The sequence below is a fragment of the Saccostrea cucullata genome, unplaced genomic scaffold (genome assembly GCF_032062105.1).
Source record: "Saccostrea cucullata isolate Sc308-1 unplaced genomic scaffold, CSIRO_AGI_Scuc_v1 ctg746, whole genome shotgun sequence".
Classification (NCBI taxonomy): Eukaryota; Metazoa; Mollusca; class Bivalvia; order Ostreida; family Ostreidae; genus Saccostrea; species Saccostrea cuccullata.
The window spans coordinates 716,673-733,100 of NW_026938715.1; the positions used below are offsets into that span (position 1 = coordinate 716,673).

The 16,428-nt window shown below is 31.4% G+C and overlaps 1 protein-coding gene across 1 annotated transcript; it reads right to left on the reverse strand.

The window, feature by feature from the left end:
* Positions 1 to 1,822: 1,822 nt before the first annotated feature.
* Positions 1,823 to 15,942, reverse strand: LOC134251050 (uncharacterized). Its single transcript, XM_062733415.1, has 6 exons — positions 15,458 to 15,942; positions 14,964 to 15,064; positions 9,654 to 9,720; positions 4,416 to 4,588; positions 4,142 to 4,229; positions 1,823 to 2,043 (listed from the first exon to the last, which is right to left on the reverse strand). The coding sequence occupies exons 1-6, from the start codon at positions 15,765 to 15,767 to the stop codon at positions 2,030 to 2,032; spliced, it is 753 nt and encodes a 250-aa protein (XP_062589399.1). The 5' UTR covers positions 15,768 to 15,942; the 3' UTR covers positions 1,823 to 2,029.
* Between the last annotated feature and the right edge of the window lie 486 nt (positions 15,943 to 16,428).

The window sequence follows — 16,428 nt, forward strand, 5'->3', positions numbered from 1 at the left end:
GAACAATTTAGAATCTACACTACGCGGCAAATGCTTCCACATAAGACAGCTTTTGTGGCCCAGTGGTTCTATAGAAGAAGAATCAAAGATTTTTCCTTTATATTTCTATGTAAAACTTTGATTCCCCATCTCCCTACCCCCAGGGTATCATATTTAGCAATTTTCCACTAAATAATAATGCTTCCACATAAGTTTCAGCTTTTCTGACCCAGTGGTTCTTGAGAAGAAGATTTTGAAGATTTTTTTATATATTTCTATGTGAAACTTTGATTCCCCATTGTGGCCCCGCCCTACTCCCGGGGGTCTTGATTTGAACAATTTAGAATCTACACTACCCCAATGCTTCCACGTAAGTTTCAGCTTTTCTGGCCCAGTGGTTTTGAGAAGAAGATTTCAAAGATTTTTAATATATATATATATATAAAACTTTGATTTCCAATTTTATAATTCCCCGGGGGGTCATAATTATAAACAAGCTTAAAATACACTACAACAAAATAATTGTCTTATATCAATTTAAATTTTCTGGCCCAGTGGTTCTTGAGAAGAAGATTTTCAAAGATTTTTCCTATATATTGCTATGTAAAACTTTGATTTCCCATTGTGGCCCCGCCCAACTCCCGGGGGTCATGATTTGAACAATTTAGAATCTACACTATGCTAAGATGCTCCCACATAAGTTTCAGCTTTTCTGGCCCAGTACTTTTCTTAAGAAGATTTTCAAAGATTTTTCCTTTATATTTCTATGTAAAACTTTGATTCCCCATTGTGGCGGATGTGTACCCCCGCGGGTCATGATTTGTACAATTTGAAACCTACACTACCCCAGGATGCTTCCACATAAGTTGTGTTTATGGCCCAGTGGTTCATTATTAGAAGATTTTTTTAATGACCCAACCATATATGAAATTGTCTATCTTCAAATTTCATGTAATATATGTCCCTTCAATTGATGTTTTGCATTTATCCAAGGAGTACTTTGTATCAAGTTTGGTCAAGGCTTTGCCCAGTGGTTTTGAGAAGAAGTCAAAAATGTGAAAAGTTTAAACGGACAGACAGACGGGCAAATGATTGTTTAATTACTATAAAAATGTGACAAAAAGCTGTCTTTGAGCCTTCGGCTCATTTCAGAAACATAGAGAGCCCTCGTGCTAAAATTTTTAATTCTTAGCAAACAAACCTTTTTTTTTGTTTCAGATGAAAAAGTTTTCTAATAAAAAGTGTTACCATGAAAAATATCGGAGAGACATGTTTCTAAGGCGATGGAGAGTAATAACTCTACCTTATTTTCTATTAGCGATAAAATCAATTTCAAAAGAAAGTAATAATATTAGTATTCTAGCTTGTTTACAATGGTTCGGAAATGAAACTTTCCCATACATGTATATAGGAATGATAAACCTATGATTATAGTTTACTGCAGAAAGCTATCTGAATTCTTTAATTATTTTAAAATACAAAGTATGAAACGTTTGTGCTATGATCACAAAACAGTGCAGATAACCTCTTTTTCATGTCATGCTAATAATCATGTGTAGGTTTGACAAAATCCTATATCTCTAAAACTGTTTTTCTTCTATTTTTATATGGTGTAAATGTCAACATTTTACAAGTCTCTTTCTAAGACTTTAGAGAGCATTGAATCATGTCAAGATGTATTAAATGAAAATTATTATATAAAATGACAATTTCAAGCTTCAGGTTAAGGTTCATAAACCCTCTGCTCACTCATATAAAATGTTGCTTGAACTTGAATGATTTTCCAAAAGGGATGTTTTAAATAATATACAAACAACTTTAGCATAGCTTGCGCGGCAAAATTGGAAAAAAAGACACTTCAATTTGGCAAATCTATAAAGGAATAATAGATATTTATGTCATTAAGAGTTATCTCTCTTATCAGAGTATCAATGAACCTTAAGACGTTTTCCACCAAATAATAATTGCAAGAGTCCTTCTTTCTGGCTGGAGATCGTTTTAACTGTACATTTTGAATATTTCTTTATTTAGGCTACTCTGTAAGATTCTCTCAGATGCAGGAACCTAAAATATTCAGAACGTAAGTAAATCACGTGAAATCCTGTATGATTTTTAAGCAATGAAGATGTAATTTTATAATATATATATATAAATGTATCAATTTTATAATCAAATATAATTGAATAATTATAAATAAGCTTAAAATCTAACAACAACAAAATAATTGTCTTATATCAATTTGAATATCCTGTATGTATGTCAGAGAAATAAGTTCATATAATTGTTATTAATAGTAATCGACGGTTCTATGAATACATGTACTTTCAATACTTTAAAAACAATGAAATAAGATTGAAGACTTCGAAACAATAATTGTTTAGGCCCGTACTTTTCTTATTCAATTGTCCCTGAGTTTCTCATTTATCCTATTCAGACAAAAAGAAATCTTGGACGGATGTGATTAGTCAACGCGGGTTGCTTACTCCACTTTGAAACCTGACCAGACCTCTGATTTAAGACGGTTGTGTTTATTTCGTTCATTATTATTTGTATTTTTTTCAATGGGACTTTGGCCATAATATGAAATTGATATCTTCAAATTTCATGTAATATATGTACCTTAATTGATGTTTTGCATTTATGGAGTTCTTTGAGATATTAAACTTGGTCAAGGCTTTGAAGATGTCGTTTAATCGATCAAGTCAAAAATGTGGTTAAAATAAAGAATTAGACATTTGAAACTAGAGCCGAGCTCGTTGCAAAGCAACGAGTAGGTCTTCCGTCCTGTTTGACCGGAAGTAACTTTTATTTAAAAAAAAAAGAGAAATGAAGTCCAAAAATGGGTGAATCCTCCAAATCTATGTTAAGTATAGCAAAATTAAGCCATTTTTTTGGTACTTCCGGTTTAACCGGAAGTGACGACGACGGACGGAAAATTAATATTTAAGCTTCTAGTGAGACATGTTACCCAAAAACCTGTCAAAAACGGCAAAAATATGCATTTTCATGATCACTAAAACTTTTCGACCGGAAGTGACGAGACGTATTTTGACGAGCCCATTAGATAAAGCTTGATATTTTGCACAACTTTGCTTCTTTGATGCATAACAAATTCTCAATACTTTTTGAGATTTCTGGAAAAAACTTTTGGCCCCTCTAGGTCTCTTAATTTAGGAGTCAGCCCTTTTTTCGACATATCATTTGAAAGATCTAATTCTGCACAAATTATGTTCTATATATTTTAACAAAATATTTTTAGTTTAGAAGATAAAAAGAAAAATATGAGTAATTTTTGGTTCTTTTAAGCGTTCTAAACCCTATTTAGCGCCATTTTGAATACAGAAATCGAAAAACAAAAACCGATGTGCACAACTTCAATCCTTCTATTATCTAAAATCAGTAGAATTTCTGCTCCAGCTTTAGCCGTCTCTGAGCATTTGTCTGGAAACGAAAGCCTATAATTTTTCCTTTAAAGGGAAATAACTCAAAACCGGAAGTGGCTTTTTGAAATTTTAGACAACATTCTGATAGAGTTTATTAACGTCTACAACGTCTGAAAATTTGAGCGAAATCCGTTATATGAGGCCTCAAAATTGTGTTATTAGGAAGCAGAAGAAAAAAAAGAATAATAATCTTTACCAACAGAATCAGTAGAAGGTCTTCCGTTGGAAACGGAAGACCTTAATGATTGTTTAATTACTATAAAAAAGGGACAAAAACTGTCTTCGTAATTGGCAACATTTCAGAAACATAGAGAGTTGCACTAAAATTAATAATTCTTGCAAAATAAGCCTATGTGTTGTAATCCTAAAAATTTTAAACACTATCCCAAAGGGTATAGACTTCTGTAGAGAAAAAAGTTTTACACAGTTAAATTGCATATTGTCAGTATTGATTACGAGAAAACTAATTGATATTAATAACTATATATTAAGCAATATATGGAGATAACGAAAAATATTCAAGCTCAAAGTTCATTAAACAAAACAAGATAGAAACAGAGCAAACAATGACCTCCAAAACATTACAACGGGGATCATGTGCCATGGAGGAGTGAGCATGCCTGCCGACCGGTCACATCCGCCCTGTCCTCCTTGTAAGGTAAAACATTGTTATTTAAATTTTTAGTGAAAATACTTTATGTTGTTAAAATAATACTTACAAGGACAATCAACCATTTTAGTTAAGTATATTCCCAGTGGGTAAGCTTTATTTGCCGAGCTTCTTGTTTTGAATCCAACAAAACGAATCTAAAATGAAATGTCTGAAAGTTGTTATTTGTAAAACTTTTGCAAATGCTAGTATTTAATGTCAGTACGAACTGCGAGCTTTTCAAATGCCATTATCTCAATGGTTAATATACTACAAGATTATAACTAAGAGATGCTTATTTTCGTTTTCTTCTCTGTTGCACTTTAATCTGATGTCGTATTTACCAAAGAACTGTGTGAGGGTTCAATATCTATTTTCTTGAGTTCATAGTTAACAGTGGTGCCTTCAGGAACGGTCTGACTGAAGTACGTCGTCTGGGAAATTCCTGAGCCTGCTGTCACCTTAAATGTGGCCGGACCCGTGGAGTACCAGTAAAACATCAAACACTGGAACTTAGCTGTAAATAATTTAGAAAAAACGTTCAAATACATGAATTTCATCACAAAAAGATTTCACTGGCCTGCTTGCTAAAATTTTAGCTATAAAACACATGTAAAAAGTCAAATGACGTCTCTTATAAAGTTAGGTCTTTTTTAGATTCATAGTTTCAAAGATTGGTTTTGAAAAAAAACCCACTTTGTTATACATTTATATTTGATATATGTTCCATGCAATATAGACTTCCTTTAATATTTGTCATTTATTATCATCTTATTTTTTCCAGGTAAATTATTTAGGCTATGTTAAGTTCACTTAATTAATATTCAATGAACATAAAAGCCATAACTTCAGCTTCAATACCTGGATACAGGGTGAGTTATAATAATTAAGCCTGCTATTATTGAACAGATTTGGTCCAGGACTGGCTTTAATTTAGGGAGATACAATTGATTAAAGTAATTTTTGTCGACAGTTACACAACATGCAACTGAATTCTACAGACATGGGGTCATCAAAGTGTCTAGGAGATACATATTAATTTCACGAGATTAACAACATTTCGACTACCTATACAAAGTAATCTTTCAAATAATGTAAGTAAGACACACTAGCAGAAAATTTAAAAATGCATACATTGTGAGGCATTTTGAAACAAATATGACACAACGGTTTAGGTTTATAGATATTCGTGCATTATTGTTATTTAATTTTCCCTATCCTTATCAGATCAACAAACTTAAATGTTAGTACGATGATATTCCTATCATGATTACTAAAAATTTTACGTAAGTATAGCTGAGAGCAACCTGTCAATTTCGCACCTTGTTCACGAATATTCGCAAACAGAGTTACATTTAAATGTCTAATTTTTAAAATGTGATGTTATAGATATATACTTACACTGTTATTTGTAGCTCATTGACAATTTTGACAACTGATAATATAAGATACCACGTTGCACAACATTGCTTGGTGGTTAAAATGAAGCAACGTATTGTTTCCATAAGGTGAGAATTTTATAGAAAATATCTCATATAATTAAATAAAACGCATTGTCACGACTATATGGAACCAATAAAAGGTAAAAATACATATCAAAAGACTATGATATGCTGTCAAACAAAAATAAAATTTGAACGAAAATGAATTTGCACAGTGTATACATATTCTCTTTTGTATCTTGATTCATACTTTTTGTATAAAAACATTAGATAATTCTTGTAAAATATTCATTTCATGAGGAAAAAAATTAAGCATATGTGTCAAGCACCAAGAGTTATTATCTGGATAATTTTGCGTAAGTAATATATGATAAAATTGTGCTATTATCTGGACATTCTGTTGCTCTGTTGTTTAGAAATTTGAAGCATATGCTCACACCAAACTAGCCAAAAGGTACTCGGGGATATATATTTGTTCGCACTTTTCCATACATAAGATGATTCCGATATTTTATATAAAAAAAGGCATTTCAAATTAAATTCTTTATTAAGAAATAAGTGGGACTTAACATTTTATTTTGTAAATAATTATGGGCTATCTTTCACGCTTCTCATTTATATGCAATAAAAATTGGCTGTTTTTGTAAACTTAGTTTAGAATATGAAGAAATCGACACATTTCGTGACGTCATAATGCATTAAAAGGCTCGTAAAATACGTCATTTTTGATAGACATGTATACAATCACCAAAGGTCTAAATGACATATTTAAGGTAGGATTCTTCTCTGGTTTTTGACTAGATGACACATTCAAAGTTTATTTGCTTATATGACTTATATATTGAGGTGTAAAGGATTTAGAAGACCATATCTTTCTTTCATCGTTACAATTGTACAACTTTAAATAGAAATGGTAAACTGCGTTTGAAAACTAGCAGGGACTATATTTTTGGCGGAATGATGGCGTATGAAAATATCTTCTTTTCTGCCTCTCAAAATTATAACAGAACAATGGTTTTAGTTATAATTTTTACACAATAGAAGACTTGGAGAAATTTTCAAATGTAAGTTAAATTAATAATGAGGGACAAAACTTTCAAAATATATCAAATTAATATGAATTTTAAAACAAACTAGAACCTTGTTAGCTTTTAAACGCTTCCTATCAAAGCGCAGATTTGAGCCAAAAATCGATAAAAAGTATTTTTTCTCTCGTAGTAAACGATCAAAACTTTTTGCTTTTGTATCATTTTGAACATTTATAAGACTACTTTATTATATGTGAAAATAAGAAAAAGTGAAATATATGAAGCATCTGAAAATACCTAATATCTCCTAAAAAATTAAGAAAACAGAGAAAATTCGGATTAGCCAATATCCAGTTTAGTTAAATTATTTATGTAAATTTGGTATTATCACGCTATAGACCCGATATAGTAAAATGTTATTATGCAAAAAGAACAATCTTTAAACTTTTGAAATAGAAGTAGGTATCTCATGATTGGCAACAGTATTTTTTATTCTTAATGGCAAGGAAAAAGATAATGACCTTGACCTGACCTTGCCTCTGATATAAAACGGTCAAATTTAATCTCACTGATGCTATCAATTACTGATATTGTCTTCTTGATTCTGTAAGAATTTCATTAATTTTTAAATATTAGAAATATGAGAAGAATTCTACCTTAATGCATTGTTCACTAAATTTAAGCAGTTTCAGATTTTCAAAAATTCACAGGCAAAAAAGGCTAATAGTGAACTTTCAACTTTCATTTATGTTCCTTAGTTTTCCTGCCAAACGACTGAGCTTGGTTTTTTTTTGTTAAAAGCAGGCAAAAACAAATAACATCATGTAGAAGTGAAATATGTCATTTATTAAAGAAACTACAGAGGAAGTAAAACACAGTCAGAAAAGGGTGACTCAAAAATAAAGTATTACACATTTTATGCAAAATATTACACAATCTGACCACCTAGCACCATGATGACTTTGTAACATGATGTACATAGGTAATAAAGGGTGTTCAGTCAAACGAGATTGATTGATTGTATATTGTTTAACGTCCCTCTTGAGAATTTTTCACTCATATGGAGACGTCACCGTATTCCGGTGAAGGGCTTCAAATTTAGACCTATACTCGGCACTCAGGGCCATTGAGCAGTGAGGGTTCTTTATCGTGCCAGCGCCTACCGTGACACGGGACCTACGTTTTTAAGGTCATATCCAAAAGACCCGTGACTTTCACTTCTGATGCCGAGCGCTCGGCGAAGGAACAGTTACTACCTATGTTTACGTCTTAGGTTTGACGCGGCGCCGGGAACGAGAATCGAACCCGGACCTCCCGATCACGAAGCGAACGCTCTACCACTAGGCTACCGTGAACGGTCAGTCAGACGAGAATAAGGATTCAAACCATGTAATCTTTCAAAAGGTACAATATACATGTATTTCAAGTTGGCCCCCTTATAAACTTCAAAAGGTTCACAGACATATACAAAATGCTTTAAAATACTGCCTGACATCAAAACGTGGGTAAAACAAAATAACAAACAGCTATTAAATTAAAATTAACACATCTATATTTCCCTCGCTGCCTAGGAAAAACCATAGATAAAAAACAAAACTGATTTATGTTGAAAAAATTATATGGAAACCTGCAAATCCGCAGCAATATTGCAATGTAAACAAAATGAATGGCGGACTCATTCTCACAAACCTAATAAAATTGTCATTTATTACAATGCATAAAAATTTTATTTGTTCGGTTAGAGCGTGCGCTAGAGAATGAGTACTAAAAATCTCTTTAACCAGTTCGAACACAATCAAAGAAAGGTGTGTTGAACATAATTCATGGAGAGAATTTAATATTTGAAAATTCACGAGGAAATGCGATGTTTCGCTATGGCTTATTTCATGAAGCTCTTTAGCGCTTCATGATAAATATAAAGATGTGAATCGTTATAATTCATGTAGAGCATGACTTTTCAAAATTAATTTATTTCCTACATTTTTTTATTGTTTGATGACTTACGACAATTTTTGTTATTCAACAATCTTTTTTAAAGAAATATATACTCCCCGTCAATGAAAACGCAACACTCTAATTTTAGGGTGAAAAATTATATACGGGATATAACTATGTACCAAACAAGTTAGGACATCTTTTACTTTGCCAAATCAGTTATTTAATGGTTGAATGTTTTTCACTCCATTACCGAAAGTTGATTTTTAAGCCCTCTTAACAGATAACATTTAGATAAAACACCCCCCTTCCGACCATTTAATCAAAACACGCTAGTCCGCCATGTACAACATACAGTGTACACAGTCCGATTTCTACCTTGCATTAGGTTTATCAATGTCTTTATCTGAGCGAAATAAATATTCTTGAGCATTTTTAATTGTCTGTTGTTCAGATTCTGAGGTCGAATTTTCTCTAACTTGGCGCAGTGTAGTAACCCTTAAACTTCCGGTCAATGAACTGTCATTCATGCTTTTGAAACATATGAGCCCAAAATGTCGTTATGTAGCGTATATTTGCATCTGTACCTCTCCTTTTTCTTTATTTTGAGAATTTCCAGCATTAGCAATGAAATGCGTGCTTTTGGTAATTTTGAGGAAATACAGGAAATCACATCTGGAAAAGAAAGAAATATTTTTTCCCGGCATTTTAGTACAATACTTATGATAAACAGGTACAAAACCTTAAAAACCAAAATATTGTCAAAAATTTTATCAAAATTGCTAATATTTGATTTCTGTTAAGAGGGCTAAAAATCAACTTCCGGTAATGAAATGAAAATCATTCACCCGTAAAAAAAACTGATTTGGCAAAGTTAAAGATGTCCGAACTTTTTTTGGTACGTAGTTATATCCTGTACATAATTTTCACCTAAAATTAGGGTGTTGCGCTTTCATTGACGGGGAGTATATTTTGTAACACGGCATTATGGCGTAACGACAGAAATAGCCTTGCACATCAATGGTTCTTCATGAAAAATGAAATATTCTCTGATTTAAAAAGATTCTTGATGAAAACATTTGGATGTGTAAAAAATAATACAATGCTGTTAAAATACAAAATTCCTGGTTAATCTTTATAATGTACTGATTATTTCTGAAATCTTTTCAATACTTACGGGTGGTATTGCATCCACTTGATGTGGCAACGAACTCCTTGTCATTTCCGTGTAATACAAAATTGGACTGTAGGCAATAAAATAAAAGTGGAAATAGCTATAATTAATTCTGTAGAAATAAACACTTATCTCTGCTCAAGTAGTCGTTTCTATTATACAATATCTGTCATGCAGAGAATTATGATTTCTGATCATTTTAAGCTGAAAAGATAAAGAATAATACATTTTATTATGTTTTAAAAGCATTATTAACTAAATTTGAGATAACCTATCAGATATGATGGAGTCACATTTAACGAAATCTGCAAGAAATCATTTATGAAAGAAAAAATAGAAAAAAATGTGGAATCATCACAATCGCTGTATTCTGAATCTAAGACGGCCGAAGAGCGATAAGCCATTCGAATCCGGTTCAGTCAGAGCCATCTAACCTCAAGATGAAGACAATCTGTAGATCATTAGCTAATTATGATTCGGATGCTAGCAAAAATTGGAATTATATAACAAATATGATACTATGAAGAAAGACTTATATTGATTGTTAAATAATTGGAGCTTGTTTTGCAGGGAAAATCTATGTAATTACTAGTATTCTATAGATTTTTGTTATAATTTAACAAAGGTTATGAATCAGTTCTAATATTATTAATGTACGAGCGTTATCCAAAAAGTTCGTGGACAATGACGTTTTTGTTTAAAAAATGGTTTTAGATAAATCTTTTGTATATTAAAATATTTCTTATGAAAAACCAAGTCATAATGATTTAATTTTTATTGATGTAACTTAATATTTTTGTAAAAATTAGGGTCTTTAAAGATCGCAGATTGTGCGCAAGGACCAAGGTTAAAATGCCATAAACTCTTATAAGAAGTGTTCGGATTAAAATGATTATCATCTATATAAAATTAAACAAGTCAAAACTTAATAAAAATTATAGGTAACACACATATGGAGGCTATAATCATTTTCTGAAATCTTAAGTATCGTTTACTATATATACAGTGAAAATACTAAACAAAAACCCCTAACAAATATGTGTCAAAACTTGACAGAAAAACCGACGTCGGCCGTCTAAACGGGGCAACGTGCAATAAAAAAATGTTTTAATACGGTTGAAACGATGTAAGAGACATAATATTTGTTTAAACATCTTAACATTATTGAAATACGAGGGTCGTTAGAAAAGTTCGCGGACACTTTGAATTACGGAAAATCTATTTTGTACTGTGAAGTATGACCTATGTCTGAATAAATTCCTACATTTTGTTTATTGGTATGTAAAAAATCAGGTATATAATAAAATCTTGAAAATTTACAACGATTTTTACTATGAGGTCATGGAATTCACGGAGCAATCACTTGACGTAAGGCGACGTGACAACCCGATTTCAACCGGTAAAGTTTTGTCGCAGTGTTCTATAAATCTTTCATTTCTTCAGATTTTTCTTACCTATTTTCTACTTTAAAAACTGAATATCTATATCAAGACATATTACTTTTCTTTTATATAATGTCTTTTGTACTGATTCGGATATTATTGAGATCTTTAAAAAAGTCTATGCAGTTAATCGATCAGGTATGGAAACTATGGAAAACCATATAGGCGCAACGCAACGTCCATGCGATACGGGGGTATTGAAGTATCGATGGAGGTAATCATTCAAAATGTTAATCCTTCCATTCTTATGAAGCTACAACCATTTGAAAACTTGTCCTTTGTAGGTGTCTAGGAAATTCCCGGTAGCATCTTGAACATTTTAATCTCTTTTTAGACATTTTCCAGTCTGCATACATAATTTTTACATAGTGCAGTGCTCCATGACGCTAAATGACGTTCCGATTTTTGGCTGTGTTTTTAAGCGTTGATCAGTTAAAAACGGCTATAAAGCAGTCATATACCCTCCAATTTAGTTCAAAATTTCTCCGAATGACGTTTCATGAATACTATAGCGGCAGGTAAAATATCATAAAACTCTTTGCGGTACAATTGTGCAATTTTTAATTTTAATAAAGAGTCTTTGTGATGTAAACGTGCCAAAATGTAGCATGCTCCGTGAAGCAAGATTTATCAAAATAAAAAAGCTGTATATTTTTTAATAATCATCGGAGAGTACCAAATTCTTGTATATTAATTGGAAAAAAGGTAAAGATTTTATCTGCAAAGTTTGACCGGTTTCGTGGAAATAGCGCGCTCACAATAAAACTTGTCCGCGAACTTTTCTAACACCCCTCGTATATTTAGTTTATTGATTTGAGATTGAATTTATACCATTTTTTCAACGGTATGTGTGTACAAATTTGAAGACATTACAAGAATTCAAAAACACATGTAATTTGCTGAAAATGGAGATTTCTATTCATGACGTTGTTATAAATCAAGCGCAGCGTCGGACTGGGCTGTGCAGTTTGTGTATACAAAATGTTTATATTGATGACACTCGTAAACTTTTGTGCATTGTTTTGAATAATAAAAATTAAATAAATTAAAGCACTTTCCTGTTTACGCTAGCACTTGGAAATGCGGCGCCATAAAAAAGAAATGTAGTGTGTGTCCTTGAACATGTTTTAAATTCAAAATCCAAATTAAAATAATGAAATTAGCTTAACGTCACACTGGTCCATGCGCACTATCCGCGGCCTCTAAAGACCCCGATCTCTCTCTCTCTCTTTTTTTTTTTTTTTTTTTTTACAAAAATATAAATTCCACGTATAAAAATTTCAGTTTGTAAAGTTTTTCTTGTCAAAATATTTTGATATACATTAGAATAGGGTAAGAACCATTTATTTTGCTAAAAAAAATGTTGAAGGCCTTTAGTGTGATGATTTAAAAGAAGACTTCATGATAAAGAAGGCATGACATAATGAAGATCCCTTTATATGGGAATAATTTAGTCAGATATGAGAACAAAAGCTTGCATTCGTATCTAAATTTAAAATACTGAGACAATCAGATTAACATTTTATCTGTTTTGTGCTTATTAAATAATGATTTTATTTCTTGTTATATGTGTTTCCAATGCTTTTGTCACTGCGTGAATTTCTTAAAAATTAAAATGCAAGTATTTTTCTTTTTTACATTCTTGAATGGACATTTTGTAGGCATATTTAGCTACCGATATAAGGAAATTACCAAAATTTTTGTTGAACATGCAAAAGGATTATCGTAGAAATGCAATAAATTAATAACTTTAAACATTTTCCATCAATACAAAGGAAATCTATCTGAATAAGGAGAAACTATGTGACAGTACGCTGGATTTTCGTGTAGGTGCACAGTACTCGAATTTTTCACACAAATCATTAAAACCTTTTAAAAACTGTAGGATGTGACATCTTTATTTGCACTTTTTAGCACATTTTGCATAGACATGACAAAGTTCATTAAATGGCAACTTCCCAATAAATGATTAAAATTTAGAGTCCAAATATCATATCTGCAAAGTAACAATCGCTCATCTTGATAACTGTTGAATGTGTTATCCAGACAAGTGGTGTACTCTCTATGATATATTTGGGAAGAATATAGTTCATCAGGTGCTTTTTTCAATCGAAAATTAAAAAAAAAATAATGTCAGATTCACATATTATACATGTGCATTTGATCTGCAGATGTAATAAGAACGTTTTCCACTTGAAGGGTATTCTCTAGGTACATGTGATATATATATTTTTTAAACAAAAGATTGACTGAGCTGAACAGGTTTTGTCTCTTTCATAAGCAAACAAAAATTAAAAATCCAAGCAATGTGTACCTTTCGTAAATGCAATATAAAATACTCATAACTTAAAGCTGTACCGACAAACCCCCCATTTTCATTTAAACAGACTTTTAAGAACCTGTACTTCTCGCTTTATAAGTAGATATTAATTTGAGCCGTTTAAGATAATTAACTTTTGGAATGAAGTGCATAATAATTGCCTCACCTGATGCAGCTGAAATTGAAGAAAAAAATTATTGTAGAGGAGTACATAAAAACTAAGCTGCCATCATATATTAACGAGTAAGTCTATTAACCAAGCGCGTATTATGCAATATCAATTGAAACTTGAAAGTTCAATATTATATTGGAATACTTTTTTATGTTAGGTAGTTTTATCTATTTATCTAAATGTGACGAAAAAAATTGATAATATTAGAATAGATGACGTTCAATTTAGGAACATTTTTATGCCAGTCGGATATTTATATTTAAATTTTTTTCTATTTTGAAGAACACGTCTGATAAAGTAGGCGAGGAATCAGGACAAGATTTTCTTTCTTTCTACTACACAAAGTAAGTTGAAAGAGAAAAAGTTCTCCATAGATAAAATCTCATAATAAATAAATAAGTAAATAAAGCAATTTGACATATTTCTAGCACTTTATGAAATATCTGTCTGCCCAGAAAATGTCTATTATCTTGACTGAAACAAAGAAAATGATTTTATCTTATTGGAAATCTTCATTTTACGATCAAGGGTTATACAGTATAAATGTAGGTTGGCCCCAAATATAATTATTACGTATAAATTATGTACATGATACTTCGGATTTTCTGTGATTTATCAAAATGAAAACAAAATTAAAACTAAATTTTATAGCTTCTTGTGAAACCTTTGTCATTGTTAATTAGAATCTGGTTCAAAGAGGAACAATTGTCACCACGATTAACCTAAACACGTCATGGCTATATAATCATGTATAACTAGTATTCTTAGGAGCATCATGCTTATTGGCCAGAGAGAGAGAGAGAGAGAGAGAGAGTACAAGATTTTTTCTTTTCCTTATTCCTTTTAAAACTCGGAGTAATTATAAGCCTATTTTTTCGAAAACAAAATTTCTTGCACAGTTCAAGTTTAAATATAATTTTCATTTGCTGCAAAAGTTAATAAGAACCGCAAATTCATTATCTCGTCATCCTCATTACTATATACACGATTATCTTTTTTTTTTCAAATTTATCACCTTGAAGGTTAAGAACATTTGTGTTTTTTTCACATTAATTTAGGATTTCATACACATAACTTACATATCCAGTTTATGAAATGTAGTCATATTTATGGTGTTTTCATACAAAAATTGCCATAAGTATTGCATCAGAGGTTGTCTTTTGTATTTGTATTTTATTTAAAAGCACGTGAAATTTAAAGTGTTTTTATAATAGTATTAGAAATTCATCTATCAGAATAAACATGTAACACCATAAGGAGAATAAACGGATTTTACATTTTAGCTTCAATTACCGACATCAAAATATAGAAACACATTTTTTTAAATTCTCTAATGAATGAATTTATTATTTGGTTATCGATACAAACATTGTACTCACATTGCCCTTTTTCCAGCCATCGGGATCGGCTGTCTCTTGATGAAGTAAACAGTCATAAGAACTATCCATTGACGTCGTATAATTGACGGAGCATTTTGTACCTGAAAGTAAAACTGTGTTTTATGATTCCGTACTTCATTTAATGGACTCTGGAAAATCAGGTTATCACTTAATAATTGGAGTGAAATATTTTCTCTAGTTTCAATTTAAGATTGGGTTAACTTTGTATTTGATACCCCTTGGCAACTTGCCAATTCTGATTAAATGAAAAATTATATAATCAGATCCCAACTCGGCCATTACAAAATGTATTTTTTTTCCAAATGCAGCTAATAATGATACATAATAATAGATAATTGAAAAAATCATTCGATATGAAATATCAGTGGGTTTTTTTAAGATATTTGACATCAAACTACTTCTAAATAACAATATATTAAATGAACTTATTTCTGTTATTGAAAAGTAAGAATTAACACAAAGTATAAACTTACAATCAATTAATCTTTTAAAATGTTTATTTCCAGCATCACTTATGGTAAAATCTGCAGATGTTGCCGATGCCGAAAGCAACCGACAGTTGTCCTTTGATGTAGCCGTAGAAAATGTGAAACTGTAGCAAGACGGGATCAAATCGCACAGAGCAGCACAGTATAGGACAGTCTTAGCCGAGGCTTGGAGAATAGGAGTAGACGAACTTCTCTTGTCTGTATTGGCGGGAACAAGCGTAAAGTATTCACCAAAGCACAAACCAATTTTACACATCCCGTAAAGATAAAACAAGAACTGTTTTGTAGATGTCATGTCTTCAGCAGCACTTAATAAACAGAAACTTAACTTCGATGTTTAGTTTACACTTATATTTCGATTATAAGCTCAAAATTACACCGCCGAAAAGTTTACGTAAATCATAACCTGGTTCTTCTTTCAGATCGAATTAATCAAAGTCGTCTTGATGACAAACAGATTTAAACTACAAATGATCAGTGAAACCAGTTTAGCCCCAGATGATGGTTTTTAATTCGGAAGGAAGAAATAAAATTCAGCAGCCTTGAAGTTGAAAAGAAGTCAACCAATTTGCAACCACATTAAGATTATGAATTGCTACATCGACTAAAGTCATCTACGACACTTAACGAAAACTCGAGTTAAAACGATAATTATTAATCAATGTGCCCTAATTGTTATGATGGGCGTCAAAGTTGCTATGAAGATCTACCGATATTTTTAAACCAATTTTTAAAAAATTGTTAGTTTTCATAGCATTTTATGTTCAAGTTCCTTTACAAAATATAGACACTTTAATGAGAATGAGATAACTTTGAAGACATTGATAATGATAATCTTAGTTATTTTAAGAGATTAAAGTGATTTCTAGAAATAAAAGCCGAGGTTGAAAATGATTTAAATGACTAATGATTTTTCTTAAAATCAAAAACATAGCAAATTTGCCGTCTCTTATGCA